This window comes from Enhydra lutris, unplaced genomic scaffold (genome assembly GCF_002288905.1).
Source record: "Enhydra lutris kenyoni isolate GAN:26980312 unplaced genomic scaffold, ASM228890v2 scaffoldscaffold12, whole genome shotgun sequence".
NCBI lineage: Eukaryota > Metazoa > Chordata > Mammalia > Carnivora > Mustelidae > Enhydra > Enhydra lutris.
The window spans coordinates 61,774,370-61,791,360 of record NW_019154096.1 but is presented as its reverse complement, the minus strand read 5'-3'; the positions used below and the strand labels follow the sequence as shown (position 1 = coordinate 61,791,360).

Sequence of the window (16,991 nt, the reverse complement as noted above, 5' to 3'; positions counted from 1 at the left end):
CGGCCACTCCTGGCCTTTTCATTTACACAAGCCAATAAATGCCCCCCTTTAAAAAAAAAAAACACGAAACACTTTAGTCCGTAAGCTTAAAGGAGATAGTTTTCTGTCACTTGCAGAGACAGTCCTAGCTGATTCACGCCAACATAGGGACCACGATGCATGTGTTCCTATGTGGCTGCAGTGGGTTTTGAGATCTTTCTCACGGAGGCATCGTGACAGCTTGGGAGCAGAAAATCCTTCGTAAAGGGCAGAAAACAACGTGTTCTAGTCCCTTGTTGCTCAAAGTGTGCTGTGAGAAACGGCAACACCTCCCAGGGAAGTGTTGGAAAGGCAGAATCACAGCCCTGCCCCACTTCTACCGAACCAGAAATTTTAACAGGACCTACAAGTGATTTGTTCATACATAAAGTTCGAGAAACCCTATTAGAAAACTGTCTGCTGCTTATGGGCTGGAGGACTAACGGCAAATTTCCCAACTTCTCACACGGACAGTTGAGATCCTACTGACACAACACAGAGGCGCAGACATACGCAAAGCCAAAACAGCCCCAGGTTTTGATCAGGGCTATTCCAGGCCCTATGATCTTGCGCAAGTCACTGAACTTCTTTGAGCCTCCGTTTTCTTATCGGTTAAACCGAGATAACGAACACCTGTCTGACGAGACTGATGTCAGGATTAGAGTAGATGGCATATGTGAAGTGTCTAGCCCATGACCTGACCCAGAGCACCAAGACTCAATTAAAAGTACCTATTCTTGGTATTACTGTTGTACGGTTATAATTACTGTCATTATCCACCCTACACACCTCCCAGGGGAAGGTGACCGCAAGACTCAAAGAGATAATACACGGGGGAAAAAGTGCTTAAAACCAACGAACTCAACGTAGAGTCCTTTCCTGATCTGGTATACTGAAGTTCATGCAGTTTAAACACCTTGTCCAAGCTCATCTAAGCAGGACTAGGTAAAACCCAGGTAGCACCAGCACCCTCCAATCTGGAATAGGTCGCGTGGTTGTCGCTGGTTCTGTTTTCCCGTCCTTCCTCACACCAGACTGTGAGCTCCTCCACCAGCCTATAACCATGGCAGCTGGCCCAGCTCCCGCCCACAGTGGGCACCGAGTGAACATCTGCTGAGTGCAGACCTTGCCCATCTGACCTCTTTAACCCATGGTGTTTGCACCACCCCAAACCATCTCCTGCAGGAAAGTACTATGATGCCTTAGTTCCTTCATTTAAAAAGCTGAGTACTCCTGCTAATCCTAATCAGAAATTTACAATAATTCACTTAGAGACCGAAGATCCACTGGGAATTTAGTGCAGAAATTCAATTCTAGCCTCCAGGGGAGAATCCAGGAGAACAGAAACTTTGGCTGAGTCCACAATGGGATGGGATCTTTCATTTGTCTGAGCAAAGCAACATGCTTTCATTCCCCAGGGGGGGAAATGCCAGGTTCTGCTAGAATTGTTGGCAAAGGAACTTCAGAAGCAAAGTAGAATCAAGGCTTTGGCGACATTACCGTCTCCACATGCAGACTTGTCAGAATGCTACCCTTAGCTAGCAACAACCACTGAGCCTTTGTCTCCGGTCTTCAATCTTGAAGGCAGATTAAAGACACTAAAGGGTCTTGAACAAAATAGGCCCTCAGTAAATGTGGAATAAGCTTAAGTGAACTAGAAGGGCACTATTAAAATGGGAAAGTAGAAAGCACAAAATAAGAAGTAGATTTAAATAAAAATATAGCAACTTAATTACAATAAATCCAAATGGACTAAGTGCCCCAGTTAAGTGAGCTCCTTCCTGCAAACCATGAAGAAGACACAGTCTAAAGAAAAGCATGGGCGAATGACCTTAAAAGAAACTTTCTGCCACAGAAGATCCAAATGGAATGGCCAATGAACACAGGAGAAAGGGCTCACCTCAATTAGTAATCAGGAAAATAAAAATATAAATCATGGGGCACCTGGGTGGCTCAGTGGGTTAAAGCCTCTGCCTTTGGCTCAGGTCATGATCTGACCTGATCTGTCCTGGAATCGAGCCCCGCATCGGACTCTCTGCTCAGCAGGGAGCCTGCTTCCTCCTCTCTCTCTCTCTGCCTGCCTCTCTGCCTACTCGTAATCTCTGTCTGTCAAATAAATAAATAAAATATTTAAAAAAATATATATATATAAATCATGATGGGGCGCCTGGGTAGATCAGTCAGTTAAGTGTCTGACTCTTGGTTTCTGTTCAGGTCATGATCTCAGGGTTCTGAGATGGAGCCCCGTGTCAGGCTCCCTGCTCAGCAGGGACTCTGCTTCTCTCCTCCTCCCTTTGTTCCTCCCCCCACTCATGTGTGCTCACTCTCTCTCTAAAACAAACAAATCTTTTAGAAAAAGTAAAAAATAAATTTTTTTTAAAAGATTTTATTTATTTACTTGACAGACAGAGATCACAAGCAGGCAGAGAGGCAGGCAGAGAGAGAGAGGAGGAAGCAGGCTCCCCACTGAGCAGAGAGCCTGACGCGGGGCTCGATCCCAGGACCCCGAGACCACGACCTGAGCCGAAGGCAGAGGCCTCGACCCACTGAGCCACCCAGGCGCCCCATGATAAACCAATATACATTTCCAGATAGGCAAAAATCAAAAAGTCATCTAACAAAATGTTAGTAAGAATGCATACCACTGAAAACTCTTACTCTAGCAGGAACGTAAATCTGGGACAACTGATTTTTTTTTTAAGATTTTATTTATTCATTTGACAGACAGAGATCACAGTAGGCAGAGAGGGGTGGGGGGAAGCAGGCTTTCTGCTGAGCAGAGAACCCAACGTGAGGCTTGATCCCAGGACCCTGGGATCGTGACCTGAGCCAAAGGCAGAGGGTGTAACCCACTGAGCCACCCAGGCACCCCTGGGACAACTGATTTTGAAAAGGGCTTGCTGGTAAAGTTCAGGGTAAGCATGCCTTGAGATGCAGCAATTCTACTCCTAATTACATGTGTGCCCCTCGTTATACCTCATGTACGTATATACCAGGATACCATGTTCACAAATGTTTACAGAGTGTAAACCTGGCGATTCAAAGACCTGTACCCCTGGGGCTAATAATATATTATAAGTTTATTAAAAAAAAAAAAAAGAATGTTTACAGTGACTTGTCCCTAATACCCTAAAACTGGAAACAGCCCAAACGTCCATCAACAGTGGAACATATAAATACATAGTCACACAATGGAAATTTATGTAACAGTGAGAATAAACAGATACACCCAGCATGGATGGCAGAAGTTGAATGAAAGAACACAAAGAGCGTGATTCCATTCATGTAAAGTTCAAAATTAGGTAAAACTAAATGCTAATGGTAAGGGAGCCAGAAATGGGTTGTAGAACTCTAAGGAAAAGCAAGGAAATGATCACTCTCAGTTAGGAGAGTGGAGAGGGACGGGTGGAGCTTGTGGAGGGATTCACAGGGGCTTCTGGGTACCGCTGGTGATGTATTTCTTGACTTTGGTGGTAGTTTTATGGGATTTATGAGATTTCAACCATTACTACTTATTTGTATTTATTTATTTATTTGAGGTGCGGGGGAAGCAGAGAGGGAGGGGCAAGCGGACTCCACACTGAGCGCAGAGCCCCACAAGGGGCTTGAGATTGTGACCTGAGCCGAAATCAGGAGTAAGAGGCTTAACTGACTGAGCCACCCAGGTGCCCCCATTACTACTTTTTAAACTGCACAATACATAATTAGTCATTTTTCTGAATGTATGTTATACCTCACAATAAAATAAGGAAAAAGAAAATAAAAAAGAAGGGACAAACGTAGAACAAGCTAACACAGAAACAAAAGCCCTGTTTGGAATTATCTGAATTCACCCCTGACTGTGGCCAATACAGTCATGCGCTGCTTAGAAGGATTTCTATGGGGCTGAAGACATAATTATGGAGGACAGAGAAGAGAAGATCAGGGCGGGGTGGCAGTGAGAGAGGAAGAGAAAATATTGAAGCTCTGTAAGGGCAGAGAAGGAGGTTATATTCAGAGGAGGTTATATTCAGAGCTTGGAGCTCCCACCTCTGAAATGCAAACACCTTTCCCTTCTTCCTTCATCCTTCAAAAGACTTCCCTTGTAAGTCTTTCCTCAAGACCCCTTCTCGAGTAGCATGTAGTTAGTCATGCTGTCTCCAGCATCCCTTTGCATTTTGTACTTATCTCAATAAGCATTTTTCTTGCCATGTTTTAAGGTTGGCCTTCCCGTGTGATATTCCCAAAGGCAGTAGGTAATCTCTAGATGTTTTCCTGCCCCCTCCTTCCCGCCAGTACTTAGGCCAGTGCCCCACAAGGAGACATACAGCCGATGTTGCCGAGTGATGAAACAATGGGAGAATGCTTTACCTTCAGCTGTAATTCCTTGTATCTCTTGGACATCCGGATGAGCAACTTCTCACCGTTGATCACAGCAGATTTTTCTTGGTAATACTGGACCATGGCCTGGGCAGCTTCTGTGTAAGCCATCTCTAAAAAGGCCTAGGAAAAAAATGGAAGGACTTAAGCTGAAGCTGACGGGAATGGTCTTTTTTTGTTGTTGGGGCGGCGGGGGGCACAGAGGGAGAGGGAAGAGAGAGAATCTTGAACAGGCTCCACACCCAGCACAGAGCCTGACAAGGGGCGGATCATGACCTGAGCCGAAATCAAGAGTCAGATGCTTAACCAGCTGAGCCCCCCAGGCACCCCTGATGTGAATGGTCTTAAACAAAAGTCAGTACTAGATGTAATTCCATGTCTATGAAGTTCAAGAATAGGCAAAATGAATCAATGCTGATAGATGTTAGAGCTGAGCTTCCCTCTGGGGCGGGGGTGGGGTTCTGACTGGGTGGGGTATGAGGAAACCTTCTGAGGTTCTTTGGAAATGTCCCCTCTCCTGACCTGTGTGGTAATTACATGGGTGTACACATGTAGAAAATTAATGGAGTTGTACACTTAAGACTAGTACACTTTAGAGTATGTATTTTATACCTCAATAAAAAGAAAAAAGATCAGGGCAAGAAGCTGTCTTTGATCCCATCTGTTCAAAGAGACCTATTTATTAACTTCACCCAAAGAGCTCATTATAAGACGGCCCCTCTCCTAATCCCCCTGGTTACCAATAATTCTTAAATTCTCACTATCCATCCTGGGCCACATCATGCCACAGGAGCCCCCTTGGGATGGGAGAATCCATTAACCCACAGTTCTCTGAGGGGATGTAGTGGGGAGAGTGAGTCTTGTACAAGTGACCTTGGGCTGATCCCTGCAAAATTTGCTATTTTGTCACAATGAGGGTAGGAGACAGAGACACAGCCATGAGTCTCTGAGTTCTCATCTTCTTTGCAGGGAAAGAAAAATACTAAACAACTCAGGGGCTCCCAAGGCTTGAAAGAAAGCCATGGCTTTCTGAGTTACAGAGAGGAGAAAACCCTCAGTTACAGCTCTACAGCATATTCCCTCTTTATTTAACTGTTCTGATAAAACACACACAAAATGGGCTTTTGCATTCAATCAGTATCTCCAGAGAGTTTCTAAATAGACTGTATTGACTGACCCGCCAGTTTACCCCAAAAGCAGCTGTGGCGGGTTCATCCTGTTACCATTTCTTAGATTGCTTTGGTCTGTACTATACATACAGCACACGGTCCCTTGATGTTGAAAAGGGAAAGTGGTCTGTGACTAGGGAGCCCTCATTGTGGGTCCCTACACTCACAGTTCCTTTGAACCGAGTGGGCTAACCAAGCTCGTCTTCCCTCCTTCCCTCGCATCTGTTTCTGAATTTCAGAGATGCTTTTCCCTGCTGTCACAGTCTATGGCAGATGTGTGGGAGATGAAGAAGTCAACATTCCTTACGGTTCTATTTCAGATCCTGTCACCCAGCTTTCTAAGTGCCTCTTTCTTGATGCAAACATTTTAGCACCTCCAGTTCTCAACTGTCAGATGGGAATAATACTAATTCAGGGAATCTCACTGCATTAACATTGCAAGCTGAATTCTGTACATTTATCCAAAATAGAATTCTGAGCAGTCCGAGCAAAGGGATGAAGTGAGTAGTCCAAGCCCACTTTGATGGAAGAAGACCACCTGTGATCTGACGTGGCTCAGAGTCTCTAAAGTTCATGTGTTAATTAAGGAAAGAACTTCCTGGGGCCCCTGGATGGCTCAGCCAGTTGAGTTCCCCACTCTCAGTTTTGGCTCAGGTCATGATCTCAAAGTGGGGGGATCGAGCCCTGCATTAGGCTCTGTGCTCAGTGTGGAGTCCTCTCAAGATTATTTCCCTCTCTCTGTGCCCCTCCCCTTACTCACACTCTTTCTCTCTCTCTCTAAATAAATGAATAAAATCTTAAAAAAGATAAGAATGTCTATGTCTGCCCCTTTGGTTCATAAAGTAAAAATATTTATTAACACTAAACATAAAATATTCTTATTCCTGGCCATTTCTCTGTATAAACTCATCCTTTCACTCTAGAAGCAAAGACAGCCATATTAACCACCAAGTTCTCACTCAACCCCCATGGGTTAAGGGTTCTTTGTCCTTTAGACTTACCAGGCACCCATCAATTCCCACCCACTCTCCTGCTACAAGACCCAAGGGCTTCAGATGATAACATCAAAGATCTCTGAAGACATTTGTTCACAGAGAGTTGTTGGCTCACTCCAAACCCAGGCTTTCAGATACGAGAACCTTAGATGGTAAGACGATAGCATTAACTCAGGGGGTTTGTAATACAGTGAAAAGATTCGAGTTTATGGGTTTCTATTTTGGGGGCCAGTTAGCTTTTCCATGTTATTGAGTCCCTCATTCCAAAGTACCTCCTTACCTCCAGGCTACTCACAGAGGCCTGTGCCCATCACAAGGAGGGTAAGGTGAGACCAGGGTAAACAAAACACCACCAACAAACAAAACCTCTGTGCTATACCAACAAGAGGCCCGCTGTGTATTACCTCTTTATTTTCAGAATAGCTTCTCTCTCTTTTTTTTTTTAAGATTTTATTTATTTATTTGAGAGAGAGACAACAGAGCAGGAGGGAGGGGCAGAGAGAAAAGCAGGCTCCCCACTGAGCAGGGAGCCCAGTATGGGGCTTGGTCCTGGGATGCTGGGATCATGACCTGAGCTGAAGACATCTGCTTAACTGACCTAGCCACCCAGGAGCCCCAAGAATACCCTCTTTAAAAAAAAATAGAAAAGATATTATTTATTTGTCAGAGGGAGAGAGAGCACAAGCAGGGGGACCGGCAGGCAGAGGGAGAAGCAGGCTCCCCGCTGAGCAAGGAGCCCAATGTGGGACTTGATCCCAGGACCCTGGGATCATGATCTGAGTGGAAGGCAGACACTTAACCGACTGTGCCACCCAGGTATCCCCCACGAATAGCTCCTTTAAAAAAAAATTATATAGTTCCCTCCACCAATATGTGGTCTATCTGGTACGTCCCAGTGTGAAAGTGCCCGACCTACCTGATTAGTGGACTTCATGAGGATGTAATTAGTGACCTTCCCAAAGGGCAGCCCCAGGTTAATGACGTCATTCTCCGTGCAGCTTCCTTCTGGGAGGTTGCAGATGTGCACCACGCGGCCAGCACCCGTTTTCCGCTGTGCAAACTGATGGGAACAGAGAGCTGTGGCTAGTCTTCCAAATACATTTCCCTCTGGCCTTCTGTTCCAGATGTCCCTAATGACCATCTTCCCCCCAATAATGATTGCAAAAGGATAATATGAAATTAATGCAGAAAAAGAATCCATTCCCAGATATGTATAAAATACCAATTTTATGCCACCCCGTTACAGGAAAGATTTCCAACATTTTAATGAGCAATCACATCCAGAATTGCCAGAGATGTGAACACATGGGCTTATCCCTGGGTCACTGGGGGCAGGCTACACGCTATGACCCCTTGAGAATACACTTGAGCAATATTTAATAAAACTTGAAGTACAGATAGCCCAGGATCTTGCCATCCCACTTTTGGAAATCTCTCCTACAGAAATAAATGCACCAATATATAAACACCTATGTTCAAGGACACTGCAATTATTTATAAGGTGGGGTAAAATTCTGGAAACAGCCTGGATGTCTGAGAGTAGGGGAATGTTTGAGTAAATGATGGTTCAAGCAGATAATGAAAGATGACAGAGCCATTAAAAGGCAGAGGTAAGTGAGCTGATAAGGAATAATTTTAAAGACAGTTCAGCAACAAAACAATTTGCCAGACAGCACATGCCTTTTTTTGTTAAACATAATAAAAGGAGGGTAATTGAATTGGCATCCAGGCCAATGCCTTTTTTGTTAAAAAAAAAAAAATCTATATGTGAGAAAGAGACACATCAAACAAGTGTAAAGTTTTGATCACCATTGGAACTTGGGGTTAATTTTATATTAATAGGACAGACTATGTATATAGTCTGTCCTGTTCTGCACATTTGAAATTTTTCATAATGAAAAATTTTTCAAGGCTATCAGCACAGACAGAGAAAGGCAGGCAGGGAAGGGTATCTAGCAACTTGTCAACACTAGTTATCGTCAAAGAGCTGAACTGGAAAGGAGTAGGAGGAGAGAGGTTTTTTTAACATTTTTCTTATATACCTCGTATTGTGTGAGCACAGAAAAAAGAGCACAGCAAGGATTTGTGGGAACCTTATATATAGACAACCGTGACAACAACGCGTGGTTTAGGGCGGTGGCTTTCACAATGGTGTTAGCCTTGAATCCTTTCCGCAAATACAGGCTTGCTCAGCAGCCCAGTATACTCCACAAATAAGAGGAGCTGGGCTAGGCAAACCTGGGGGTCGGGCCCCCTGCCACCACCACCAGCCAGCAGCCCCAAGGGACCTCTGAGGAACACAGTTTGGAAGCCAAGAATGGGGCATAATCAAAGTTTCGGGAAGGAGGAAGTGCGTCTGTTTGGTCTGTGCAAACCTTAATCAGCCTGGGAGTCTCCGGGAGGTTCAAGAATGAGTAACCAGAAGCCAATCCAGTGTGGAAGAGAAGGATGCAATTTTCCAGACCTGAAACATGGTCTAATAGCACAGCCCACATTTGCATAATCACCATATTCTATGAGAAAGTGAACTTCAACATCTAATTACATTTGACGTGGGTCTCATCCCTCGTGAGGGCTAATATTTGGGTAATTCTATCACAAAGAGCCCTCATTTGTCTCATATGGGCTGAGGACAATTAGAGTCAGTAAGAATTTCCTTTCACGGCTCAGCCCTGAATTGGAGAAACCCAAGTGCCCCTTGCAGACCACCCCCTCCACCATGTCCAGAGGTCAAGCACTTTCCCAAAAAGGAATGGGATTGAGCGTTTGGCCCAGGCAGCTCCCAGAACATCCCTGCGACTCCACTGAGTGCAAACAGAGTTCTTCGTAAATGATGAGACTTAAGTCTGAGCCTGGCTAACAAGAGCTGAACTCTTCTCCAGAATGACCACAAAGATGCGGGACCTTTGCTTCTCCCTTAGGGTGAGCGGTCCGCACAAAGACCACAGACCCAGCTGAGGGCTGAAGAAGGGAAATGTGGCTGGTCCTCAGAGTTTATCACCAGGCAGGATGAGCTGGGTGCTCTGCCTGCCCCCCTCCAAACAAACACGTTTCTGCCCATGTGACTCTGCTGTGGTTAGCCTGGGCTAACTCGTGCTCGGAGGACAGGGCAGACACACAGAACCACAGGGTCGTTTCTGGGCCACTCCTGCCCCTTGCCTGTCCAGTTGCCTAGTGGCCAGCATGAAGGCCGGCCCCTCTGTCACTGTCTCCTCCAGGTTGGAAGTGCAGCTCACAAAGCTTGTACCCGAGCTGCTGCGCAGTGGACCAGGCCTCCTAGAGCAAGCACCCCCTCGGTGGCCAGTCACCACAGTGCAAGAGGAATTCATGCTGTGGACATTGTTAGGTCCTCAAATGACTGGGTCTCAGTTACGGTTTACACTCAAGTTTTAAAAATACATTTCATGAGTACTTTCTTCTCCCAAGAAGGCGGGTCTACAATAGACTGACTCTGGGCGGAGGCCAAGGCCCGCCAGTGACCACTAGCAGCGTCTTTACTCCGACCAGTTCACTTCCATTTCTCATTTTCCAAAGTGACCCATGAAATGAACATCTTGAGGACTGAAAAATCTTGCAAATCGCTGTGTTAATGGTTTGTTTGTGTCTGGTTTCAGGGCCAAGTGAGAAACCCTATCTGGTTAGGGGAAAGAAAAAAAAAAAAAAACCTTTTTATGTGTTATATTCTTTAGCAAATATTTGATTTAGGATAGGTTGGTCTATGTTCTTTTCTGCCATTGATCTAAAACACCTTTTCATTAAACTCAATTAGGTTCAAAATCATATTTGACTCATAACAGGTGTCCAGTTATAGGCATAATCGTTCTAATCTATTCTTGAGACTGTCTGTATAAACGTGGCTATTATTTGCTTTATGCCTTATGGCAGATCTGAACAATGAGGCAGGAAAGGAGGGAGGGAGGGGAGTGGGAAGGGAAGAGGTAGAAAGAATGAGGTCTTCAGGTGAACAGCTAGAGTAAAATTTGTCTATTGGGGACACAGACGACCCTGAGTCCCTTTGAGCACACACCATGATGTTGTACGCTAATTCCCAACCTGGGTTCTCTAATGTGTCCTTAAGGGTCTTTGAAGGTAATAGTATTTCAAGGGAGGGTCATGACTTTTGGCATTTATTTATTTTTAAAAAAATTTTTTTAAAGATTTCATTTATTTATTTGAAAGAGACACAGTGAGAGAGGGAACACAAGTAGGGGGAATGGGAGAGGGAGAAGCAGGCTTCCTGCTGAGTGGGGAGTGCAATGTGGGGCTCGATCCCAGGACCCCAGGATCATGACCTGAGCAGAATGCAGACAACTAACGACTGAGCCACCCAGGCACCCCAATTTTTGACCCTTAAAAAACCTGAGTTGAGTCTCTTTACTCTATCAATATGGTAACCCTGTTAGATCTTAAGCTGATGAGAAAGTCTGATTCATATGTTTGTGTTTTTGATTAATAAAAATGGGTAACTAGTTAATTACTCACTAATATAAGTACTTTCTTTGGTAGATATAGTAGTTTTCTAAACATGGAACGTAGGGCTGTGGCTGCGCGAGGTAGGTAGGAGTCGATGATGAAGGGGTCCGGCTATAAGAAGCATGGGGCTTCCGTATGTAGCAGAAGACAGGGGGCGTGGATCCAAGTCCCAGCCTGGCCACTGGTTGGGTGCATGACAGGGAAAAACTCATTTTCTTCTCTGAGCCTCAGTTTCCCAATGTCTGGAATGAGGGAGGTAGCCTATACATCCAGAGTCCTTTCCAGATGTGAAATATCTGCGTTTGTGTGGCTCTAAATTCTATAATTCCACTCCTCCCAGAAGACTGGCCCAACTAAATCCGAGGATCTAGGACAATGATAACCTTCTCCAACGGTGCTGGTCGAAACTGGAAACCTGTGTCTTTCCCACTCCGCGTCCCAGGGAATGCCGTGTTTTTGCTGCCTGCCCCCCTCCCCCACTACGTGATCAGCGGGTTTCAGCAGGTGCACGTTCACAGACGCGTTCATCTTGCAGACGCGCTTGTGTTGGGGGCGGTCTCGTCTTCACAGCACCAAAGACAAGCTCCAAGCAGTGAGCACCCTGCTGAAGAGCCCTGCCGTTCCCTGAGTGACTGTGTCTGCAGTGCCTTGAAGAGTTGAGACGATTCACTGAGACGAACGAAAGAGGCAGGTCTGGCGCCTCTCTGAGGACAGACACACACCACATCCAGGGACCAGTGATAGGCCGGTGAGAGCATCAGACACACCTGGATCTGCGTCTACTCCCCAGTGACTAACCCCAGGGAAGTTTCTGAATTTCTCCAGGCTGGAGTTTGCTTATCTATAAAACAGGGAAAATGAAAACTGATTCCTGGCCTGTTAGAAGACAAAACGGCTACAAAGTATGTAAGTTGCCTTGGTGCAATGCCTAGCATCCAGCAGTGTCCTTAAAGCATGTGTGTCTCTTTCCTTCCCCCGACAGTTGTAGGATATGCTGTGATGCTCCCGACTGAGAAGAAAATGCAACCGCACTATGATTATGTAAGAGAAAAATCCGTGTTCTTAAGAAATTCATGCTGATGTAGTTAGGGGTGAAGAGGTACAATGTCTCCAGTGGTTCAAGAAAACATGCATAAATGATAAGACGGATGGATGGACAGACAGATTAAAACAGATGAACAGAAGGAAGAGAGGGGGGGGAATGATAAACAGGTCAAAATGTAAAGGAGTAGTGAACCTGGGTAAAAGATATACCTTATGGCAACTTTTCTGTCATTTGAATCATATTAAAAGTAAAAGTTACAAAAACTACACTTTAAAAGATGTGTATTAGGTATACATGCGCTCTGGGGCAGAAGAGTAGATGTGTTTAGAGAGAGTTGCTTAAGACTTGGCCAACTTGGATTTTTGATGTGAGGTGTTGATGGGCTGTGTTGACGTCCCGCCCGCGGCTCTGTCTGGAAGGCACACATGTGACAGGTGCATCTGTAACTGTCAGCCCAAAGTCAAGTTTCCAAGAGAGCTAAGGTGTCACGGGTTGTAACCAAAGTCCTGACTACTAACCTAAAGGGACAGTCATCCTTTCCCAGTCTGGGGGACACTTCAGTCGGCCTGCGAGCCAGCTGAGACATGGAACGTCCCCATGTGCAATCAGGGGCCTGGGCTGGCCATTTTCACATGCTGGAGTCACGTACTCAAAACCAGATGCTGCTTCTAATGGTTCACGTGGCAGGGTCCCAGACCTCGGAACTCACTGCATCTTTTATAAGTGGATGGAAATGTGAAAGCAGCAAACAGATTGTGTAGGGACTTTCTGAGACCTTTCCATGCCCCTTCATGCAGGCGGGAACAGGCTTCATAGACGAGTTCAAAGAAGAGACTCAGTTCAATAACTTCCAAGGTTGCAATAAAAATGTGGCTTAAGCGACGGGCCTGCTGAGTGAGAGCAGTGTCTCTAAGTCCTTCCTAGAGCAACCAAGTGTTGACTGGATCTTCGATAAACAATTTCTGTGTTCCAGCCTAATCTCCTTCAGGTATGACCTAATTTCACGTGGCTCAGTCTCTGGTTTGGGGCTAAACACACCTGAGAACAGACACAGGGCAAATATTTAGTCCTCATGGTGTGGACTTTGAACATATTATGCAGATAGCAAATGGGCACGGGTTGCATAGCTAAGGATGTGGCTTAACTTGGAGGGTAGACACTGATATCTTTATTGACACTTCCATATGTTTTGTAAAGCCTACTAGCTTTGACTTAAAGTACATTTACTTTAGAGGTCTTGCACAGTTCACCTGCCAAGTAACTTCAATATCCCTGTAAACTCTGAAGTCGTGGAATCTTACACTGTGATGCTGCTAGGAGACACTAAGTGTGGGCAACTCAACAGTGGTTGATTTGTGATCCCAACTCTGGTCTTGCTGAAAAATCGGTCATTCGCAGACTTGATAAATCAAGGTAAATGCATTCAGGAGATGGCATTAAAGCATAAGATAGGGTTTTACGTTTACAGCATAAGATAGGTTTTACGTTAGCTATGGAAAGATGTCTAGACACCATGTATAGAAAAAACCAAGCTGCACGATATTCTATGGCATTTTCTGATGTTTGCAAAAACATATAATTTTTCTAATTAAACATACACATGTACACTAGCTAAACCATCTAAGACATTTATTGTCAGTTTTCCCTATAGAGCTGGACTTTCTCTATTTTATATTTCTGTTTCTGTTTGGATTTTTTTATACCATGTTTGTACTACTTTTGCAACAAGAAAAAACATTTAAGATTTGTAAAAAGAAAAGGAAAAACACCCCAGAAAACAGAAGCCACTCAAGTATCCTGTTTCCCCCCTCGTTCTTTGCTTGCTTTGAAAATGCACAGGGTCGCCACCACCCAGGGCACAGGAGCAATGACAGAGCGGGGAGGGTGGGGGAGGGGCAGGTATCTTTTGCCACATCAGTTCCTGCTCTTGACACTCTCTGCAACTCAGGAGATCAGGGTGATCTGTGCCATGGACCAGGAAGGCCACAGCGGACAGAGAGAAGTTCTGGAATTGCCAGCCATCCAAGGAGCAACTTAAACCTCTGGCCTTCCACAAACATGTATATTTCTCTGTGCCTCTATTTCCTTCCTTATTCAAGTTTTCTGGTGGGCAGGGTCCCGGGGAGAAAGAAAGCCCGAGAAAGATGTCTGGCTTCCCGGGCCAGGAGAGCCCATGGGCAGCACCGGCACCACATAAACTCCAAGGAGGCTGGGAAGATGGCAATGCCATTTCATGGGGACAGTCAGCAAGCTGAGTGCATCTTGGGCAAGCACAAGGAAACTATTTACAGCCTGAGAAGGCCCCAATGGTCCCTTCCAGAAACTTGATTACTCTGTTTATGACGACTCAGACAGCCAAGGATAAAGTGCCTCTCCTCTGTCAAATGGCAAAAGCTTAAGTGAAAGTGAATACCCCTCTCCTGGGACCCCGGGGATGGGAGGGACGGGCACAAATCACCACCACCCCCGCCCAACACCAGCAAACCCAGCACACCATCCGTTCGGTGTCCCGTCTCTGTCAACAATAAACACAGGAATGAAAGGCTCGCACTCCCACGGAGCTGACCGCTGACCGAAGCATCCATTCAGCCCAGCCTGGGCTTGGTGCAAGTGGTAGATGGGTTGTTCGGCCCTTTTAGATTTTGTAGTGGTGCAGAGACCTCTGAAAGCCCATTCCCAGAGCCCTGAGTCGCTTTGCTTTCCTGCTTAAAGGCAGGGAGCTTTAGAGACAGCAATCGTTCTCTGCTCCTCGAGTAACAGCGATATTACAATGGTGGGGTTCTGGCTGCTTCTGGTTTTACTCAACCAAATGTGCTTCTGAAAAAGCTGTATGTAAGTGGAATGGGCTTGAAAAAGCCCTGGCACAGGACCAGAAAACATTTCTGGAGGAAAAATGCATCAACGCTTTTATGGGTTCTCTGTGAGGGCTTGGCGGGGGTGGATAATGGAGGAATATCCCTGTCTTCATGAAATAGTTCTTTTCTGTTTGAGTTTTCCCTAAGTATAAATTATGTAAGCAAAAAAAATAAGAGAAATGTATATACAAAAGGAGCCCACTGGGCATTCCTTAAGCCTCACCAGGTGTCTTCTGGTAACACAGTAATTGCCCCTTGATGTATCTGCTTATCTTTGGAGGTCAGTGTTTGTAAGCAGAATTAACAATCAATCATTTCTCCTAGGGACACCCCTGCTGCTTAAAGGAGTCTTGCAAAGTCTCTTTCTGTAGTGGATGAATCAGCTCTTCATTTCTCGGCTTCTCTTCAAATGTCAGTATTTGTGTATTTCCAGTTTTCCTAAAGACAGACTCACTTGCATTTGATGGACCACAATCTGACAGAAGAATGTGACCGTCCAGGCATTGATGATACAGAGACTGGTTGGGGCAGGCTTTGCCCTTGTCCCCCAGATGTCCTTGGGAAGGCTCATGTGACCAATGAGACCTCACTGAACTCATAACAATAAGACCAGTCTAGTGGTGCCCCTCCCCGTCTACTGGATCTGTAGGAAACGCCTCCAAACATCTCAGCTCACCTTGGGGGACACTGTCAGAGCGTAAAAGAATTCAGGTGCCAAGTCCCACTGGCCTCCTCACCTTGCTCCATGGCTGATGGCTAGCTGAGGCCCAAGAAGTCCTTACCATCCCCAAGGCAGCTTCAGATCCCACTAAGCAGCATGTGGTGTGTAAGTAGGTGGGGGGTGGGGAGAGCGAGAGGAGGGGGGAGGAAAGGGCTCAGTAAAGAGAGAAGCATAACAAGGAAGAGAACTCAGAGACCCTCAAGGACGGACAGCAGGGCTCAGTGGCCACAAGAGAGGCTTCTAGAGCCAGGCCAAATCCCAACACTTCCACTTATCAGCTGAGTGACTTTCTGCAAAGCACTTAGTCCCTCCGTGCCTCAGTTTCCTCACCTCACAGGGTTGTCTGGAGGATTAAATGAGTGAATACATATGAAAATGCTAAGAACCTGTTAAGCACTATATGAATGTTAGCTACAGTCAGCGTCGTGAGCCTGCAAATCAATGTGTGGGGTCCTCATCTTCTGTAGTCTGCCGGTGCAGAAAGCAAAGCGTTCCTTGTGCGGCCCCTCCTCAGGCTCAAGCCAGATGAACTCTCCTCTCCAGCCATTTGGAGGAAGCAGCACTCAGAGCTTCCAGTAATTGACACAAATCATCATGAATCATTATCAACACAAGTCATTATCAACACGAATCATCAGATCGCTTGTGCCCACCGCACACGTAAGTAGAGTGCTTTCATGGGAGCCTGGCAACGTCCCTCAGAAGGGGCAGACACAACCACAGGAATTACCACGCAGATCTGCATGGGAGGGGGGTATGCTACTACTGGGACTCACCCAAGGTTACGGGGCTTCTCCCCCAGCTAGCCATCGGCCCTGGGTCAGTCATATGACAGCGTGGCCTTGGACGGGATAGGTTCCCCACAAGGGGTTCAAAGGAACTAGTTGCTCAGTCACAGCCCTTGGCACTTATTATGCATGTGCAGTTCACATGCCACTATCTTTCCCAGTCATGCGTGATTCCCCACGACAGCTCTGGTCTCGGTGCAGCCTTGCTCCCACCACCTGGCTCTGACCACCCACCAGGAGACTGCTTGGACTGTGGATGTTCCAGGATTTGAGACATCATCAAAATGATCAATTTCACAAGTTGGATAAAAATGACGCTGTTTTACTTTGGAAAGTCATTATTAGTGGGGTGATGGCCTCCATTTAAGGAAACGGAGCCTCAGCGCAATAAAGTGACTTGCTGGCGGACCCCTTAGCTGGTGGGCTCCAGACTAGGTCTCGACCTTAGGTCTCTTGGCTCCACATCCACAGAAGAGGGCTTCCGGTACACCGATCAGTGCTGGAGGGTGGGACGGGGGTCCTCCTGCTCTTGCTTCTCCATCACTCAGCCTCTTCCCCTTTACAAAGG

The 16,991-nt window shown here is 46.0% G+C and overlaps 1 protein-coding gene across 1 annotated transcript in view; it reads right to left on the bottom strand.

The window, feature by feature from the left end:
- The window catches only part of LOC111144962 (RNA binding motif protein 20), a 188,474-nt gene that overhangs the window by 28,275 nt on the left and 143,208 nt on the right, over window positions 1–16,991 (bottom strand). The window contains exons 6-7 of the mRNA XM_022499597.1: window positions 7,458–7,601; window positions 4,369–4,500 (exon numbers count right to left, since the gene is read on the bottom strand). Coding sequence (XP_022355305.1) covers window positions 4,369–4,500; window positions 7,458–7,601 — 276 coding nt within the window. The remainder of the gene's footprint in view (window positions 1–4,368; window positions 4,501–7,457; window positions 7,602–16,991) is intronic.